The sequence below is a fragment of the Trichosurus vulpecula genome, chromosome 7 (assembly GCF_011100635.1).
Source record: "Trichosurus vulpecula isolate mTriVul1 chromosome 7, mTriVul1.pri, whole genome shotgun sequence".
In the NCBI taxonomy this organism is placed as follows: domain Eukaryota; kingdom Metazoa; phylum Chordata; class Mammalia; order Diprotodontia; family Phalangeridae; genus Trichosurus; species Trichosurus vulpecula.
In genome coordinates this window covers 183347325-183368683 of record NC_050579.1, presented here as the reverse complement: position 1 = coordinate 183368683, position 21359 = coordinate 183347325, and the positions used below count along the sequence as shown (strand labels likewise).

General features: G+C 39.1%; 1 protein-coding gene across 1 annotated transcript in view; it reads right to left on the bottom strand.

The window, feature by feature from the left end:
• The window catches only part of MDN1 (midasin AAA ATPase 1), a 190499-nt gene that overhangs the window by 75074 nt on the left and 94066 nt on the right, over positions 1–21359 (bottom strand). Inside the window, exons 38-53 of the mRNA XM_036767059.1 lie at positions 20808–21005; positions 19599–19706; positions 18953–19141; positions 15852–15941; positions 15475–15738; positions 14417–14678; positions 11860–12019; positions 11249–11365; positions 10365–10573; positions 9674–9822; positions 8503–8714; positions 7570–7790; positions 6267–6380; positions 5389–5521; positions 4203–4318; positions 1220–1353 (exon numbers count right to left, since the gene is read on the bottom strand). Of these exons, the coding sequence (XP_036622954.1) occupies positions 1220–1353; positions 4203–4318; positions 5389–5521; positions 6267–6380; positions 7570–7790; positions 8503–8714; positions 9674–9822; positions 10365–10573; positions 11249–11365; positions 11860–12019; positions 14417–14678; positions 15475–15738; positions 15852–15941; positions 18953–19141; positions 19599–19706; positions 20808–21005 (2676 nt within the window). The remainder of the gene's footprint in view (positions 1–1219; positions 1354–4202; positions 4319–5388; positions 5522–6266; positions 6381–7569; positions 7791–8502; positions 8715–9673; positions 9823–10364; positions 10574–11248; positions 11366–11859; positions 12020–14416; positions 14679–15474; positions 15739–15851; positions 15942–18952; positions 19142–19598; positions 19707–20807; positions 21006–21359) is intronic.

Below are 21359 nucleotides of genomic sequence, written 5' to 3'. Positions count from 1 at the left end.
TCTGGATTCAAATCTTGCCTCTTCTTTTATCAAAGACAAATGCTAGCTCACTTAACTTCTCAGGGACCAAGGCAACTCTAGGAATATCAGCTGCACAGTAGGTACTAATCTACACAGGTAGAGGGAGTTTCCTTGTCTTCATCAATAAAAAACAAGTCTGATCCACAAGTACCCTACTTCCAACTTTACTCCTCCTTTCTAAATACTATTAAAATCTAATGACATGTGTGAGTCAGCAGGCTAAAGTATAGACTGGGATTTTTATGTTCTAGATCTACCACTAGCTGCCTAAATGACCAAGAATTAACCCTGGCTTTATATCCTCTCCATTAGAGTGGGCCAGGGGTGGGAAACCAGCAGCCTTGAAACCGTCTACGTCCTTAAGTAAAGCCCTTTGAGTCCAAATTTTAAAATAAAAACCCTTTTATTAAGGGAATTTGTTCTGTGAAGTTTGGATTCAGTCAAAGGGCTCCATTTGAGTACCTAGAGGACCACATGTGGCCTCCAGGCTGCATGTTCCCCACATATGCAATAGATTAAGTAACCCTGTACTTAGGATTGCCCAGAAAGACCACTTGGTTCATTATTTATTATGGCAATGCTCAAGATGACCACCATTTAAACAAAAAGACAAAGACGCATATGTTCAAATACTCTTTAAAGACTTCTGATGACATAGTCCAAGGTGATCATGCAAATACTGAGAGTTTATTTAAGCAAATATTAAGAGTTTAAAGCCATTTTCTTCTGCACTTAGTGAAGAAGTGTATTATAATGGATAGGATAAATCAATGCTTTATCTAAATTTTAAAAACACTAAGAACTTTAAATCTTACATAATATGTAATCAAGGTAGACTTGAATCCAGTTCCAGAAAAACATGTATGTCATAATAAGATACAAGACATGAGAAGAATTGAAACTGTGTGTATCTAGCATAGTGCCTGGCACATAGAAGACAACTAATAAAAGTTTGTTGAATCTGGTCCTTACCCAATGGATAAATATTTTCACTGATAAGTAGTCATCTAGCTTCCACCTGAACACCTCAAGTAACAGCCTTATTAATTATACTATGAAGGCATTCATTCCATTTTGGGCAATTCTAATTGCTAACAAGTTTTTCTTTTATACTGAGAAGAAACTATGCTCCTCATAACTTTGATCCATCAGTGTTGGGGAGGGAAAAGGAAGAGATGACACATTCGGTTCTACTCACTTTAATCAGATTAGCATCAGATAACTCCATCTGGGAAGACTGCACCGAGAACATTATCAATGAATCACAAAATTCAAAGAAAGCAGCAAGATGAACCACAATTTCATGGGGCAAGCTCTGATAATTCTCTGGATCTTGAGGATCAAAAAAAAAAAATCCATGTTTAATAAAATATAGGGAGAGAGAAAGTCTTGATCTTTATATTGCCTAAATACTGTTGGTACAGGAACTTCTATATTGCTGTAAGTGAAATTAACAACCAAATCTGCCTCCTATAATTTCTGAGTCAAAAACACTAGTAAATAGCATTTAAAAAATAATAGAATAGAGCACCAGTCCTGGAGTCAGGAGGACCTGAGTTCAAATGTGGCCTCACAATCTTGCTCTCATCAGATTTGACCTGAGGAGGGAATACCATACATACTCAATTGGGTACATACTCAATGTGGGTACCCCACAGGAAAGAAGAAGGAAGAAGATAAAAAAAAGGGGGGGGGATGATAGAAGGGAGGGCAGATGGGGGTAGAGGCAATCAAAAACAAACACTTTTGAAACGGGACAGGGTCAAGGGAGAAAATTCAATAAAGGGGGATAGGTTAGGAAGGAGCAAAATATAGTTAGTCTTTCACAACATGAGTATTGTGGAAGGGTTATACATAATGATACACATGTGGCCTATGTTGAATTGCTTGACTTCTTAGGGAGGGTGGTTGGGAAGGCAAGAGGGGAGAGAATTTGGAACTCAAAGTTTTAAAAACAGATGTTCAAAAACAAAAAAAAAAAGTTTTTGCATGCAACTAGGAAATAAGATACACAGGCAATGGGGCATAGAAATTTAAATTTATCTTGTCCTACAAGAAAGGAAGGGAAAAGGGGATGGGAGGGGAGTGGGGTGACAGAGGGGAAGGCTGACTGGGGAACAGGGCAACCAGAATATATGCCATCTTGGAGTGGGGGGGGGAGGGCAGAAATGGGAGAAAATTTGTAATTCAAACTCTTGTAAAAATTCAATGCTGAAAACTAAATACATTAAATAAATCAAATCTGGGCTCAGGCGCTTGACACCTACTAGCTGTGTGACCTTGGGCAAGTCACTTAACCCCAATTGCTCTGCCTTCCCCCTCTCAAAAAAAAAAATAATAAAATGCTAAATACAATGCTGGGGCTGGTGTAAAAATAACCAGTAAGGTATTTATAGGTACTTTTTTTGAAAAAGATGACAAGCTCTGAGAGAGCATGTTCCTAAAACAAGTGGTTCCCACTTTCTTTTAAGATTAAAATGTTCCAAGAGCTATCCTGAAGGCTTCGAGAATAGCTCCTTAAACATTCTAAAAGGTGTACAAAATCCTTGATTGAATAAACAGGATTTTTAAAAATCAAATGCTCCTAGAAATTCTATCGCCAAATTCCAGAGCTCCCAGATCAAAGAGAAAATACTGCAAGCAGCCAGAAGCATTTTGAGTATTGTGGAAACACAATCAGGATAACACAAGATCTAGCAGCTTCTACATTAAAGGACTGAAGGGCTTGGAATATGATATTCCAGAGGTCAATGGAGCTAGGATTAAAACCAAGAATCACCTACCCAGCAAAACTGAGTATCATGCTCCAAGGCAAAATATGGATTTTCAATAAAATAGAGGACTTTCAAGCTTTCTCAGTGAAAAGACCAGAGCTGAATAGAAAATTTTACTTTCAAACACAAGAATCAAGAGAAGCATGAAAAGGTAATCAAGAAAGAGAAATCATAAGGGACTTACTAAAGTTGAACTGTTTTGTTTACATTCCTACATGGAAAGATGATATGTGTAATTCATGAGACCTTTCTCAGTATTAGGACAGCTGAAGGGAATATACATAGATATGTGTGTGTATACACACACACACACACACACACACACACGCGCGCGCGCGTGTGTGTGTGTATAGACAGAGGGCACAGGGTAAGTTGAATATGAAGGGATGATATCTAAAAAAACAATCAAATTAAGGGATGAGAGAGGAATATATTGAGAGAGGGAGAAAGGGAGAGACAGAAAGTGGCAAGAAAAAGCAGTTCACTGGAAGGGAAGAGGGGGCAGGTGAGGGGGAATGAGTGAATCTTGCTCTCATCGGATTCAACCTGAGGAGGTAATAATATACACACTCAATTGGGTATCTGACCCCACAGGAAAGGAGGAGGAAGGAGATAAAAAAGGGGAGATGATATAAGGGAGGGCAGATGGGGGAGGAGGTAATCGAAAGCAAACACTTTTGAAAAGGGACAGGGTCAAGTGAGAAAATTGGATAAAGAGGGATAGGATAGGAAGGAGCAAAATATAGTTAGTCTTTCACAACATGAGTATTGTGGAAGGGTTTTACATAATGATACGCATGTGGCCTATGTGGAATTGCTTGCTTTCTTAGGGAGGGTGGGTGGGGAGGGAAGGGGGAGAGAATTTGGAACTCAAAGTTTTAAAACCAGATGTTCAAAAAAAAAGTTTCTGCATGCAACTAGGAAATAAGATATACAGGCAATGGGGCATAAAAATCTATCTTGCCCTACAAGAAAGTAAGGGAAAAGGGGATAGGGGAGAGTGGGGTGACAGAAGGGGGGTGGGGAGCTTGACTGGGGAAAGGGGCAATCAGAATATATGCCATCTTGGAGTGGGGGGGAGGGTAGAAATGGGGAGAACATTTGTAATTCAAACTCTTGTAAAAATGCTGAAAACTAAAAATATTAAATAATGATAAAAAATAAATATCAAATGGAGAGAAATTATTTTTCCATTTTCCATTAATATTTTAAAAGAAATCTCAGTCTTATGAAATGTAAGATATGGGAAACTTGCTCTTATAAAAATACCAGAATTATAGCTTTCTGGAATGTTCAAAAATAAGTATTATTCAGATTAACTAGAAAAAGATGTTGAACTCTAACATAATGATTTAGCAAACAAGAACCAGAGTAAAATTTGACAATATTAAAGTTAAATATTCTCACCTTTTTGGAATTCTAAAGACATTCTTAATGCACTATTCTTTGATTTCCTGCCTCCAGTGGAAACCAAGTTGGCTTCAGTAAAAACTCTTTTTTCCCGGTCCAGATATAGATTTGTCCTATAATAAAGTGGAAAAAAAATCATAATTTGAATCTGCTTATTGCAAATTTACACCTATCAATTACTATCGACTAACCCACCCTATCCCAAAAACACTTCAGTCACTGAGTATATTCTAAGCAGCATATCATTGTGGTACAACGTATATAGAATTAGAGGCACTGGGTTCAAATTATGTGGCTGTTAATCTGTGTGACTTTGGTCAAGTCATTTGACCTATTTATAGGCCCCACTTGCTCATGCATAAAATGAGGGAGTCAATAATGTGTTTTCCAACCATGGGCTTCCATCTGCCTTGCCCAATTCCTCTCTGCAATCTTTGAACTAATCATATCAAAAAGTGACTAACATCTGATACAAGATGGAGAAACATCCTAAGATCACAGATTTAGAGTTGGATAGACCAGTTAATGTCAGCTTCCTAGGACCACAAACTGCACCAACTAAACAGATCAAGTACAAACTGATAGTCACAACAAAAGGGAAGTGAGAAAGTGAGGATGAAGTAGCTAAATACAAGGCCCCTGCTAGAAAATCTGTTAACACATGAATCCAAATGACAGTGGGCCAGCAATATCATCTTGGGGTAAGAGTAATACAGAAATTTATATACAAAATACATATACACCATGTGCTGATATGTCTAATGTATTTAGGGAGAAAAAAAGTGAAAAACTTCTGCTAAATTTTAAACAAAGACCATACTCTAAAGCAGAGGTGTCAAACTCCCAAGGCTTCAACATGAAGCCTGCAGGGATCCATTTCTATCTGAGTTTGACTCATCTTGAAAGACCTATTGAGTGTGCGTGTGCACGTGCGTGTGCGTGCATGTGTGTGCATGTGTGTACAGGGGACATTTTGAGCCTTTTCAGCAAACAATCAAAAATCATTTAATGAGTACAATGACAAAGGTGACAGCGGCAAATAGGCTGAGATTTACATTCTACAATAAAGGTGAGTTTCCTCAAGTCACTTAAAATTAATTCTGCATCAGCTACCCTTGAAGAAGTTACAACATTCAGCCTGAGGAAACAGGTAAAAGTATCCAGGGCTGCTGTCTTCACCTACCTGTTTGCTACAGATTCCAAACGCACAAGGATCTTCTCCGTCTTACTGGATTCTGTATCAAAGTCCATTGAGTTTCTTGTAATATCCAAAGCCTGCATGTTCCATCGGGGGTCCAATGAAATCACAGATTCATCTGACAGTATGGCCACAAAAGAAGAAACAGTATTGAAGTAGCATCCTTTACCCAATAGGGATTTCAGTTATCCATATTTTCTATTATCTTATCCAGATCACAAGAAGCAACAATGGATTGCAGTGTCATAGGGAAAATGTTTATGGACAAGCATGAAAGCGGATGCGAAGAAATACATTTTAAAAAACGAAAACACCAACATGCTTCAAAAGCCTTAAAAAAAATCCCACAAAAGCCTTCCAACTATTTCTTTTGCAAATGTATGTGTTATCTTAAATTACTGAAACTATGCACCATGTCATGTTTCCATTGGTGGACATTTCAATAGGTCCCACTGCTAACACAAAATGGTCTCAAAAGTCCAGGAACCTACCACATAGCCCCATTTCCTATCATGTTTTCTGTTAACAGTGGCATCTGATACCTTTTTATCATTGGGTAAATTACTAATGTGTACTTGGCTCTCAGCTTTACTACTGTCTGGTCACTAGTCACTTTGTATAGAGTACCATTCAGCAAACTATAGCTCAGAACCAACTACAGAAGTTCTGTTTTTAAACAAATCTTCTTCAGAAACCAAAAAAAAGCAATCATTTCATAGAAAAACTGAAGTTTCAATACTCAAAAGTTTGAGATTCAATGCAAACTTTACTACATTTAACATTCTCCCAGGTTTTCATCTCTTCCAATTCAATGGAAGGGTCAGTGCCCAACCCCTCCACCCCCCACAGGTGAAATGAAATACCTGTCACATTTGGTTGCATCATCTTGATAACATTATTGATCTCAGCAGAGAGCGGATTAGAGTAAAAGTTTGTCAAAGATGCAGCACCAGATTCTAGGTAAGTCTTTATACACTCTACAGGTAGGAGGAAAAAAAGGCTCAGGAACTGATCACATCTGACAGTAAACATGCAATCAATTCCTGCAGAGAGTCAACCAGGTATGCACAACACAGATATTCAGCTATTCCAATCATTATCATGGAATATAGAGAAAATGAGTAGAAACCTAATGTAATTTCAAGCAACAATTTCCACCAAGAGATTCCATGTTCCTCAGTATCTGCTACCTCTGCTAATGCATTTTCTTCCTATTTTCCCATCAATTGACTGAAATGACTTTATGTATTGTCCTACCACGAGAAATATAAGGAAACTTTTAAGGCTAAAAGTAAATAGTGCTCATATTCTACAATCCTTTTCTGAATGAGGTCCCCATCAATAGATACTGAGAAGAAAATAAAATGTGTTATCAATGACATCATTCCTATTCTTCTTAAAAGAATTTTTTAAATAGACTTATTTTTAATGACTAAACTAATGCTAATGTGTACACACACAGGGTACTAATTTCTATATAGACATCCCTGTAGAGTTGTGCCAAAAAGGTTCATAGAACTTCAGAATCATCTGGAATATCTCAAGTTGGAAAAGTGTGGTTGGAGGGCAGGAGGCAGGCAGGGAGGTTGTAATAAAGGGTCTTGCTCACACACTTCAATACTTAAAGGATCTGTGATTTCAAAGATGCAGAGTTCTCTCAATGATGCAAACCACAGGCACTGTAACTTACAATAGGGTTTTAAAAAATGGTCTTTGGTTCAAAATTTATGACCTGGCGACCAAGTTGGTGAAAAGTCTGTCTGAACTAAGGCAGGCCTAGATTTAGACAACCAACAAGCATTCCTAGCTTGGGGGGCTTGTGTCAGCTAGTGCTTTTGCTCTGCTAGCATAGTCTCCAAGAATCTAGGGTTGCCTCTACCTCTCCACCACAATGATATTCTAGTACGGCTAGTGTAAACTTTCTTATTCATAGAACTGTTTTCTATGTCTTATCACATACTAAATAAGGGATATTTATCAAATGACTAGGTTGAAAAACCTTGAGGACAACAGAAAGAATGCAACAAAATACCTTGAGTTATAATATCAAAAACACTACGCTTGTTCTCCACAGTGTGAACACTTCCAGATGTTCAAAAAGTAAACTAAGAATGATAAACACATACATACTGGCACACAGAAAAGGACTGAGATCTTGCTACCTACCAAGACCTTGTGGTATATTCTTGGCCAGATGGTAAAGCCACCTAACTCGAAGAACCCAGTCCTGATTGGTTGCTCTTTCAACAAGCAATTTAATAGAAGCAGCCAAGACATTCATTTCATCTAACCATGAAGTATCCATCTCAACTGTACTGAAGTTCAGACTCTCAGAGTTAGAGGACTGAATTATTTTCTCCAAGTCTTGCAAAGTAAGAGGAAGTATCCTGGAATTCATGAGAAAGAATAAGAATTAGTAAGAAAAAATAATTTATTTCACAATTCAACAAGGCAAGGGCATGAATACAAAAAATGGTACAATGGGAAACAGGAATTTCTTAGGAGCAAAGATTGTAAGGGGTAAATCGTATTTAAAGCCTCAATCACAACCATAACATTTAAAAGAGATATACTATTATAGCTGATACAGGAAAACATCACTATATTGCTAACTACTTTCAATAATTTCTGTTCAACAGAAACAAAACAAGAAATCATACCACCTATGTTTTACTCCAAAAATGGGTTGAAGAAACCACTATAAAACAAAAAATATAATATAGTTGCTCATCTGAGATTTGATACATCTGAACCCTAAAGTAGACCAATCATCATTTGACAGCTCTTGGCCATACAATGTATTACTTTGGGATACCAGGAACACATTCCTTATTACTTAAGAACAAAACCTAGCACTACAATGGATCACAGGAACATCTAGAATGTGAAAGGCCCTCAAAAGCTACCTATTTGAATCTCCTTACAGTGAAAAGAAACCAAGATGTCAAGGGATTACATGTTTGTTCAAGAACACACAGGAGCAAATGACTTTGATGACATTTGAACCCGGGTCCTCTTAACTTCAGACGCAGTGCTTCTTCCACCATACTATGCTACCTCCCTCCATCACGGAGCAACACAAACGACTCTCTTACTCACCTTTCCCACTTGCTGGTTTTCAGGCTTAGCCTATTGAGGCAGTACACAAGGATCTGTCCATCACTTCGGACTGTAGAAAGGTGGGAATCTTCAGTAGCAAAGAGGGCTGAGGGCAGAGAGTCTGGCCACACACCCATGGCAAGAAGTGAGCTACCCCACTTTTCTGGTGACTTCAGAGAAGAAACACATCTCACCAATATTTCCTGCACGAGCTGATAAGAAAGGAGGGAAAAGATAAATAGCACTCAACATTTTGGGGTGATCTGGAATTGTGGTTTTATTAGTATAAAGAACTACCAATGAGGACCCTTTTAACACCAATTCAGACTGAGAACTGCTCTGCAACTTATAGTCTTAAAGAGATGCCTAGGGCTCTGAGTTGTTTTAGCTAACTTACACCTAAGGTCACACATTCAATGTCAAACCAAGACCTTCCAAACTCTGAGGCTGGAAATCTATTCACTAAGCAATTAATATTATAAACAATACCCAAGAGATCAGTTAGAATACTCACAACACCTTATACTGATCAATACAATTTTCTTGAGCCACAAATGACCATCTCTATAGCTCATATCTGGACTACAGCTATACAACAGCATCAAGATGGTTATCAATATACAGCTGCACAATTTAGATCCTGATTATTCATTCCATCAGTGGAATAAATTCCCTCATAAGAATAATGGCAATTTTCCTATTACCCAGTGATGGCATCAAGATGAATGATACATTACATCTGATTCTATTGTCAAGGTCCACTGAACCCATTTATTAAGTTGTCTTTCTCAGCACAGACCAGAGGACCATAAAATTAATGCTGAAAGGGACCTATGATGCCATCAAGGATAGCTCTTTCATTTTATAGATCACAAAATTGAGGCCCAATGTGATTAAATGACTTGCCCATGGTCATCACAGAGATAGTAAGGAGTACTAGTGGGATTCAAGCCCAGGTACCTTTACTTTAAATCTGGCACTCTGTCCACTGTCTCTTTAATGCTTTGCTTTAGTCTCTATAATGTGGTAAGAAATAAAAAAATGAAAAATCTTTTACTGCTATGCAGTACTCTAATGCTATTCACTTAAAACTGTGCTTGGCACCTTGTCAGCAGGCTGTTGTATTCATTCATTCAATATTATAATTCACGTAAAGGTTCAAAACATTTACCTGTCGGTTTGCTGGTGACTGTTGAGGGCAGACATACACTTCCCAGCATGCTCCATAAAAGGCCCTGGCTACACTCAAGCCGCGCAGTAGGCGCTGGGCAATGAGTGTGGCCGTGTGAAAAAAGACAGATAAAGATGATGTTGGAGAACCTTAGAAGAGAAACATTATCATTTGTGAGCAACTGTTTTCTAAGTTTTTGCCACAAACTTAAAAAAAATATTTTTAAAAAGGATGATTCCTTTCAGTTCTGCTCAAACATCTAATCAATGTCTCAATCTCCTCTTCTCATTCAGATACACTTGATTCCAAGCAGCTATCTTATCTCTGGAAAAGTTTTAGCCAACAATGAATTTGCTTTCTCTTTCACCCTCAGAAGGGCATGCATCTGAACCATGGCATAGGACAGAGGCTCACTGCCTCTAAAAGAATACAAGATGCCCCACTCATACATCTTCACCCTCCAGAAAAATTCCAGTGGAGGATTTTCAAAATACATACTCATGATGACAAGAGTGGTCCACTGTTTCCACAAGCAAGAATTTAAAAGCACAAAATTGATATATCATACAAAATACTAAAAAAATTCCTTTTCTCTTGATTCAAACCAGTAAGTCACACTATTCCTTGAGATTCTCTGTGATTTCTGAAGTGCAGGTGTTTGTGTAATATAGGAACTAATATTACAACTTACCTGCAATGACTTGTCTGGTTTCTGTGTGCATGGTTATAAGGGTGTCACATAAATTGTCTCCAACCAAACCTATGCTATGCAACAACAATTTCAAATCCAGGGGATCTGGACTACTCTCATCCCTTTCTCCTGGAATGTAAATCTCAATTCCTCGGTTCCTCATAGCTCTGGATATTTCTCCATGAATAGGATCCATTGAAAGGAAAAGCCTGTCAAACGAGGTTTGGTGTGGGAGAAAAAGAAAAACAAAAAAATCACAGTTGCTATTACAGTGGCTATAGAAAATGAAGGCAGACCTAAGGCCCATCATCTCTGAAATCTAAGCGAGGCATGTACACAGTCTTTAACAAGGCTAATTAAAAGATCAACAGCTTTAATTTTGTCCTTAACTGGACAAATTCCAAGCTGTTTAATATTGTCATTAATGTCACTCATCTAGAGTTGTTAGACAGGAAAGCGCTGAATGAGTCCAAAATCCACAGTCGCCTTCTGTAGTTCCTGTGTGTAAGTTATGCTTAATCTTTGTAACAGCTACTTGTTCAAACACACAACAAAACCCACCTTCATCTTGGGAACCCAACACCTCAGCACTATAAACTTCCAAAACCTGTGTCAGTCACATTTGCCTTGAATTTGCATTTTCCCTTTTTTTGCATCACGGAATCGAATAAAACAGCTGAAAATGCACCTAAGCCTAACAATGCTAATCAATGCTCATCATATGATCTCTTTGGCTTGGTTCTAAAAGGGCAATCTCAGGATTCTTGCTGGACACCTATCTACTGACCTAGGGCCGGTGGGAAGGGGGTGGGGGTGAGGGGTGGGCCGGCCTACAAGATTCTTAGGGGGATAACAAAAAGTTAAAAAAAAAAAAAAAAAAATACCTGAAGTTGGGATGTGGAGCAATAGTGGGAGTAGATCCATCGATCACTCCTCTCTCACTAACAGTGAGGACACCCCCAGGTTCAAGAAGAGCATTCAAGCGATCCAGCACTGAAGGGCTGTGGGGCAAAGCATTTCATTAGACAGCAGGTCTCTCAAGTGAAATTAAGATGAAACTCTCCATTTGACCCCCTGACAATCAAAATCAACTCAAAAGATCTGGACACATTTCACGCAAGTAGTAAATGGCAAAGCTAGGACTTGAACCAAGATCTTTGAATCCAAGCATAATAGTCCTTCTATTACATTAAGTCAGGGCACAGATAAAAGACACAGGCCAACTCAAGAGTCATTAAGAAATTAATAACAATGATCATATTCTATGCCCAGGAATTAAGACACCAGCTGTAACCCAAGTTAAGCTGTACAACCCTGGGGGGAAAGCAAAATTTTTTAGCAACTTGTTTAAGAACCAAAAAGCATTCAATACTGAGCACAATAACAAGTTTCAACTGAAAGGAAACAGGGCTAATCAGAGCTTCTAATTTCTGAGTTAGGTGCCCTATTCATCCTTCAACCAAGAAGTCCAAAGGAGTAACGAATGCCCTCTTACTTGCAGAAGTTAACATTGTCCATCAGAAGCCAGTCTCCAGATTGTAAGGCTTGAACTAACATGCTGTCCACCCACTCAAATGTGCCGTGACTTCGACCATCCACAGTTTGAATAAGCTTCAACCTAAAGCTTCGGAACTCTTCCACAATTCTGGAAAATTCTGAAATGTCATAAGCAAGATTTTGATTTATAATGTTCAACTTCAAATGGCAACTGCCAACCACTACATTAGAGGGAACAATCAAAATAGCAATACTTTATTTAGGAAGACAGCTGCAATTTCAATCAGTTTTTAAAAAGTTGTGTCACTAAGAAATTTTCACTGAGATTTAAAATGTTAAGTAATTACTACCTAGGAGATATACTTCGTTGGGTTAACTGAGTACCTGTTGCTGATGCAAATTAATTTCCTTACACTTTGGGATCTCAAGCTACAGAAGGAGCAGAAGAATGTTTCCAATCAGATGTTGTATAGTTCTTAGATGAAAATGCTAAGTGGGAAGCATAGTGAAGCTGATTACGTTATACGAAGATTCCTTTAAATTGACCGCCTCATGAAAAATTCACATTCAAAATTCACATTGGTACCAAGAATCAAGTCTGAAAGTCTATCTTAAATATCTGGACATCAACTGGCTGATGCAAAGTAAGATGTGTACACATTATATATAGTTTTCTTCTCTGGTAAGATGCAAGAGGCTATACAAACTCCCAGAGAGGAAGCAGATCCAGCAAGCAGCCCGGAATTCGACAAGTATGTCTTTAGAGGCTGTATTTAGGCTTACAAGACTTCATTTGGGAAGTCTCTAAACTAGAAAAGGCACAATTATATGCCAACAGAAGTTAAGAGACACTGGAAGACAGTACTTCTCTATATCGTAGGCAGCTAGAGGATGAGGTGTCTTTGTTTCATCCATAACTGAAAATTTTTACTGGTGTGTAGTTATGCTAGTAGCCTCCTAGACATACAAACAGCACAAGGCATCCAGTGGCTCCTCAAAGCTAAAAGTTAAGCCATATTACACAGGCCTGCAGTAGCAGCTCTTGCAAGCATCATCTTCATAGGTAAAGGGAAATAAAGAGAGGTCTTGATGAACTAAACCAGAACTTAACTAGAATTAAAACTATTAATTTGTACCTTTGCTCTGAAATCAATAATTCTATCATTATAAGCTAATAATTAGTAAGCCTCTTCTTTCATGGTCCTTGCTTATACCAGGCCAATTATTTGTGTCATCTAAATACCTAAGTTTAGGGCAGTGCTCTAAGCATCCTAGCATACCATTTTATCCATCTCCATATGTCCTCACCACCCTCTGAACACCATACACAAAAAAATTAATTAATAAGAGTAGATATGGGCATCTGTCTTCCTCCTGGAAGGATGCCCTGAGCCACATAAGCCAATTACTGTTTCCACGCCAGCAGCAAGCTCACAATTCCCATCTTGCCTTCCTTAAATTTTAAATGACACTTGCCTCAATCATAAACGACCTCTAATAAGAACAAAAAGGATTCGAAATCCTGACTACAGACATAAATCAAGAAATACCCAATTCAAAGGCTGCCGATGTACTATAAAACCAATCACTGATGACATCATTTCGAAGATTAAAATTCAATCACTCAGCCCATGTGGGTTGGGCACTTCCTACTTACAGAGCTCAACTTTTCCTAAAGGGACCATGTCATTAGACTTCATTCTAAGCAGGAAGAAGCTGACAGATGGAGATTGCTTTATGAATGCCAAAGGCTCCATTCTTTGGTAAAGGGAGCATATTGGTTTAGTTTGAAAAGGGGAAAGTGGAGAGAAGGGGGAAGGGGAGGAAGGGAAACAGGGGAAGAGAGAGGGAGAAAGGGAAAGGGGAACAGGCAGCAAGAGAAAGATGAGGGAGAAAGAGAGGGAAAGGGAAATAGGGGTGGGGGGAGAGAGAAAGGCAGAGAGAAGAAAAGGGGGAGAGAAGGATAAAGAGAGGGAGGAAGGAAAAGAGAGGAGGAGAGGGAGGAAGAGGAAGAAGACGAGAGGGGGAGAATTTATATAAACTGGGCACATGGGCTATGTGCAATGGTTGTCTTCTTCATAGCTAAAGTGGTGAACTCATTCCTACCAGAGGTTTGTGCATGAAAATAAAAATTCTAAGTACCCTGGCTTCAAGTGACAAAGAACAGAGATACATATTCTGATTAACATACCAAGATAATAAATGAGGCTTAACTGTAGACCATCAGACCACAGACAAGTATACTTCTAGTCAAAAAACCAACAGCGAAACAGACTGCTGGTACATATCATCCAACAATATGAACTACAAGGGTAGGAAAATTCGACATTTCCTCGCTGCATGAAAAATCAGTATTGCTAATTCATTGTCTCAGACAACCACTTTCAACTATATTTTCAGGCTCAAAGTTATTCTTGGATTTTAATGACTAGAACAATTACTGCACGAATAATGGCTTTGGGGAGCTAGCACAAAAGCCCCCAAGGGTCCAGGCACCATGGAGAGCCTATACCAGCTTCCTTCAGAAGTTTGTTATCTACACAGCATTCACCTACCTGCCTTGGAGAAGGAGTTGATTTTATTATTCAGGCGCTGGACAAGCAGCAATACTGCTTCTAGCTTGTTCACAATCTCAATAGTGATAACCTTCCCAACTTCTCCAAGAGACTTGGGCTTATAGGTGAGGAAGAAATTGCTCCAGGCACGAAGTACTACCTCTGCATCCTCAGGATTGAGAAGAAGGCTGTCCCTGAGAAGAACACTCACAGTAGACTCCACCTTTTTAAGCAACTGTCGCCATGGCCGTATGATGTCAACCTATAACAGGAGGTTAAAACAGTCGAAGGCAACACTCATAGTCACTAGCACCCCAGCAAGACGGCAACAAGCATCATATTAAGCAATATATTAGAGGAAACAAATATGAAGAGTTCAGGAGTACAGAAAGCTATTTAAATATAAAGCCTATATCATATTGGAAGCAGTGGCTGGACGGCTGGGTCTGGAGTCAGGAGGACCTGAGTTGAAATCTGGCTTCAAACACTGTAGTTAGCTGCTTGTCTCAGTTTCTTCGACTTGAAAATGGGTGCTAATAATAGTACCTATCTCACAGGGATATTTTGAAGATCAAATGAAATATCTGTAAAGCACTTAGCATAGTGCCTGGCATATAGTAAGTGTTTAATAAAGGCTTTAAAAAAATATATGAACTGATACAGAGTGAAGTAAGCAGAACCAGGAAAACAATATACATAATTAATACAACAATGTAACTGAAAAGGAGGGGAGAAGGGAACCTGAATACTACGTAACAACCATGCTTGTCCCCAGAAAAGAGTTGAAAAAAGGCAACTTTCTTTGCTGGAGAGGTGGAGGATTGGATATGGAAATGCCACATATGCTGTCAGACGTGTTTGTTAGTTTTGCTCAATTGCTCCCTCCCCCCCTTTTTAAAACTTTCCCTCATCTGCTAATTCTGTTTACAAATAAGGTTCCCTGATAATAGGAGAGGACAGGTTAATGTTTGGAAATGGATGCAAGGTAAAAGTAAAAAGGCTTCAATAAATAAGATGGAAAAATTGTTTAAATACTTAAATAAGAAGACAGTAGTTACCTGCTCAAATCCACCCAATAGTTCAGTGGTATCCATAGCACTATTCATGGCCATAATCTTTAATGTATGTCCTGTCAGGTGGGCCAAGAGCTGGACCAAGCTGGTCTTCCCAACAGCAGTAGGACCCACAAGGATGACCATCCAGTTCATTTGCACACATTTCATGACAGGCTCAAGGAATTTCAAGGACTGGTGTAAGAGAGACAAAGGTCTCTGGGATTGCTGAGGAACGTAATTGCCACGGGAAAGAACTGAATAGCCAACCTTAAAAAAAAAAGTAATCAAAGGTTGTTTGAATGTTGAGTGTTCAAATATTGAAAGAGAGAAGAAAATCAGATTAACAAAGGGCTATTGAATAAATATCATGTTCCCCTCACCTGAACTTCATAAGGAGTAATGTGGAACTGTCTTGTACCCATGTATGGGGCAGTAGTGGGACCAAAAACTTCCTTGAATACAGAAAGGACCTAAAGAGGAGGGGGAAAGGAACAAAATAAAAATTTCTCAGTAGGTTTGTAATTTACATGCTTTATTCGGAGTATTTCTGCTCAATATGCACAACTCTCAAAGTCTTTCTTCTAGTGATTTGAGAATGTGGTTATCAAGCTCATGATTAATTAAGGGTTGGACTCAACAACACTGCAGTTACATACGTGCAAATCACCTGAGGGTTTTGGTGAAAACACATAAGAAATAAATTCTGAAAACATTATCAAGTAGTTCATTCTCTATAATGGAAGAAATTCCAGTTGCTGGCATAGCTTCTGGCCCACAATAAGTGATGGAAGGGAACAGAAACTATTATGATCTAAATGCACATGCATCTGTAAAGGCAATCAAGTGAATGGGAAGATCTTCCCTGCCCATTTGAGTGGGCTTCGGGGGCTGGCCTCTCAGGGTCCTGGGGGAGTGGCTACGACTGGAGCCAATGGAAGCCTGTGGTGGGAGGAGCTTGTTGAATGGTTGGAGCAGAGCTGAGAGGCAGTTGGAGAGGCAGCTGGTGAGAGGAAGCAGTCAGCTAGCTGGAACACAGCTTGGAGATTGCAGCGGAAGCGCTACAAAAAGGCAGGACTGACCCTCACGGAGACTGGAGAGTGCTGAGCAGGGGCTTGAGGCCAGTGGGTGGTCTTCTTGCTGGAGGGCCCTAGCATTGGGGATGGGATGGGGGGGGGGGGGGGGGGCACCAGTATGGTTTGGCTTGCTGCCATAATGTTTTTCTGTGGCCTCCTGGTCACTATTGTGAGATGGGCATACTGGTTTTGGGAGGTTCTTGCCAGGATGTCGAACTGGGGACACTGGTCCGTGGGTCTGCTACTCTTGAGTTTCAATAAATGCTTTAACTCCTCTGCCTTCTACTTAGAGAATTCCTTATATCCTGCAATTCTGGACCATTCAGGCATATTCATGGTTATCTTTGAAGTCATGAATTCTGCCTTAATGATATAGCATCCCAAATCTATTTCTCAGGCAGCTAAGTGTCATAGTGGATCTCAAAGGACTGTTGTGTGAGGCTCTAATAAAGTGATATATGCAGAAATGCTTTACCAACTTTAAAGTTCTACATAACTGCTATCTGCTATTGTTATTATTATTATCATCAATCCCTGGAAAATAAATCTCACTGTAAGTTAATGTCATTATCCAGCATTCAAAAGAAAAGATGTAGTTCAGCAAAATTTGCTCCAAAATTATTTCCATTGAATAAACCCTGTTTTCTTTTTTAAAAGACCACAGAAATAAACTACAAAATCTAAATGTAATAAAATCACACCTGAAAATTTAACCACTACTTTAAAGAGTATATTTTATTGATAAAACAAAGACAATCAAAAAATATTCTATACTAATTCCATAATACATGAAACCAGAAATTCTAGCAGTAATAAAGTAGGAATAGTATACTGTATTGGAGTAAGGAGATCTAGATTCTAAGAATGTCTCAACAACAAAGTATAGGATGTTCCTAAAGTCTGGACACATAGGCAAAAATGCATATTTTCAAGAAATGAAATGAATGAAATTTTAACATCTTCAATATGATTTCTATCATTTGTAATGCAAAAGTTTGCAAGATTCACATGAACTCGATGCAATAACTTTACATTGCCATCAATTTTAGCACATTCACTCTTCATGCATTCAATGAAGTGGGCTGCATCTGTGATTTTCATTGAGTACACCTTCTCTTTTAGCATACCCCAGAAAAAGAAGTCAAGGGGGCTAAGGTCTGGTAATATTCCAAATATTTCAAAATATGCATTTTTGCCTATGTGTCCAGACTTTAGGGATACCCTGTAGTGCAGGAGTGGGGAACCTGTGGCCCCCAGGCCACATGTGGCCCTCCGGGATGGTCCTCAAGTGGGGGCCTTTGACTGAATGCAGGGCTGCACTTGAGGACTATCCTAGAGGGTCGAATGTGGCACCACCCTTGAACTAGTGACCTTAGGTAAATCACCTAACTTTTGGATTGCATGAGGTCTTTCAGCTCAAAAATTCTCTACTTAACAAATTTCCACTGTGAAGGAAGAAATCCCAAAATACCAATGAGGATAATTCACCAGTTACAAGGCATCTCACACCACTTCTAATTTTACATTAAATTTTTTTTTAAAAAAACCTATTTTAACTCTTTTTTCCTTCATTTGAACTTATTTCAGACAGCTTTACTTAAGAACATTTGTATCACATTACCAATCCATTCTCCTAATAGCTATGAAACTGATATTCCTCAAGCATTGGTCTGAGCATATTAGTCTCCTCCGCATAATGGAGTGGTCTGCCATTTCCTTCACCAACTCATTTCACAAATGGAGGAAACCGAGGCAAACATGGCTAAGTGACTTGCCCAGGATCACACAGTTTGTAAATGTCTGAGGTCACATTTGAACTCAAGAAGACAAAGTTTTCCTAACACCAGGCCCAGCCCTCTATCCACTATGCTACCTAGTTGCCTCTCAAGAAGCTCTTCTTACTCCTAAATGCCTCTAAGATAAAATACACTCTCTTCTAATAACCATGAGAGAAGTCTGCTACAACATGGTTTCACGGTCACACAGATTCAGACTCATATGGATAATCCCCTCCTAATACCTGCATTACCAGAGGCATCTAGGTGACTCAGTGAATAGAGCACTGGTGTAGAGTCGGGAAGACCCTAGTTCAAATTTCACACTGTGACTCTGAGCAAGTCACTCAACTTCTAATTCAGTTTCCTCAACAGTAAAATTGGAGTCATAATAGAATCTATCTCTCAGGGGTGTTGTGAGAATACAATGAGAAAATGTTGGTAAAGTACTTAGTACAGTCAGTCCTGGGCACATAGTAGGTACTTAATAAATCCTTTCTTCCTATCGAAGAGTTCCAATATGTTTGGTATTACTGCTAGTCTTGTCACACTACCATCCTTGACTACTTCTCACAAGAAACAAGCCTAGCTTTCAGAAAAAAAAGAAATGGAATAAGATAGTATAATACTCACCTTCTCTTTGTCTTCTCTGGATCTCATTCTTTCTCCATAAATCAAATACACATGCTGGCCAGGATCATAACACCCTGGAGACTGGTCAACGAGGATCAGCTGACACCAGCGGAAGAGGTCCCGCAGATTAAATTCCCAGGGTCCTCCTTTCTGACCCCATTTCTTCTCAAAAGTCACTTCTTGATCAATCTAGGAAAGGAAAAACCTTTCTTGGAGACTTTGTCTCACTAGCAAGCATTACATTCATGCCGTTAAAGGAATTCAAGAGAAGAGGAAACTAAAGATGCTGCTGGAGTGTAAAACTAGAAATCAAAAAATAAGCTTTTTGATTCATTTTCCTCCTTTCCCTGACTTGTTTTTCAAACACCAGGGAAAAAAGCTGAAAGTGTTTAGTACCACAACTGAGTATATACACAATGTAATAATTATTTTAACACTCCAGCTTTGCCGTAAGCGAAAAAAGCCGGGAAGGTGTAATATTCCACTATGATTCACCATCTTCACAAACAGGGCTAACCCTGGAGAATCGACAACTAAACACAACACACACTGAATGCACAGCTGCCGTAATGCTCAAGGTGATGAACACCTCAAGCCTCAGCCGTGCTAGAAAGACTGAAAACAAAATGCTTCAACATGATCTTACTTTGTTGTTAAAAGCAACCATTTTTGCAACAATGCTTTTTTCAATGGCAGGAAATAAGGTGTTTGCAATGAACTCCATGTCAGAAGCTGAAAGTGAGTCCACATAGACCTGGAGGGGGAGAAAAAGTCCATAAATAATGTAAGTAAATGTCATCATTCCACCAGGCCAAACTGCAAAAAGCACTATGGAACATACTTACAATTTATTCACCTGCAAAAGGACACTTTTTTTAATAACTTGGGACTCATAAGGGAAAAAAAGCCAACTTCCCTGTTACAGAGATTTCCTTTCTCCTTTCCCCTAGAATAATAAAGCCCCTTTTAATTCTCAATTAGGAAAGGAGTCTTCTGTTTATTATGCTCCACTATCTTTAGGAAAAATCCAGACTTGGAAGGAAGGTATAGTTTAATCATTTTCTTCACAATGTTCTTAAAAATACATCCAATACACAAGGAATAGATGCCTAGTCAGCTTTGGCTAATTCAGCATGATGGACAGTTATAGTAAGGATAATAAAAGTCTACATTTACTATAGAAGACATATTAGCCAAATTCTGAAACCTTGGGATAACAGGTGGCAAATGAAACTATTAAGTGAAAGCGCTCAATAGTACCTTACTCCACTGCCACCTCCCTTCCCCCATTCCCATCCCCCTAAAAAAACTATGATCACATTATTGTAGGGAACTCCATGGTGAGGCACCTTCCTCTGTCAATGCAGATGGGCAATTGTTCTACAATGTTAAGAGCTTCCTGAGATGCCAAAAGGTTAAGGGACTTTCCCAAGGTTGCACAGTCAATATGACTCAGAGAAAGAATTGAACCCAGCCCTCTCTATTCACTACACTAGGCTATCTTTGTGACAAGCCATAAACTGGATGAATCAGGTCTGGTAATTAACATGAGTTCATTACATATTCTGAGGAAAAAAATCAAGAAAGTTGGTATTAACTTCATCACTTACACCTCTCAGAGATGAAAATGACAAATACTAATCTGAGTTTATGAACCACAGTATGGTCTTCTCAGTGCCCCAAGTCAGAAGACAGGCCCCTATGAATGCTGCCCAGGTAAAGACACATAACCATTGAGCTGGGTCACAAAATCAGTTCTCTCCTCATGATCCTAGATGGCCCTTTTAACAGCTGGTTTATAGACAGGCCCAAAACCTCATCTGTGAGTTTTGTAACAAGAAATACCAACACTTGCCTGAGTGAATCTATTAAGGAAGGACCGAGGCAAACCCTTCCTTCCCCCTCCTTGTCGATAGGGATTCTGACAGCCAAAGATCTTTGTCTTCTTGTGCTGAACTTTAAAGGTCATGCCTATTTCAGGAATGTAGACTTCTGCTCGATGATCAAAACAGGCATTTAGTCCTTCTAACACTGACTGAGAAGCCAGGTTCAACTGTTATGGTCAGAGAAAAAGAAGAGGGCAAAGAGATTACTAAAGGCAATTTATATACAGATCTCTCCTCTCAGCAAATTAGGTGAGCTCTATATTTTACAAGGTTCAAAGAATGAAAAATTTCAACTGCTCTTACACCATCACCATGTGCCACATATTGGGAGAAATCTCCCCAAATTAGAGCCATGGTAAGATGGTCTGAACCCTCCAACCCCTACAACTACAGAACACTCTGTTTATTTGGTGATGTGAGAAAGACAAAGACAAAGACAGACAGACAGACAGACACACACACACACACACACACACACACACACACACACACTCAGCCTTCTTGAAAATCATGACAAAGCA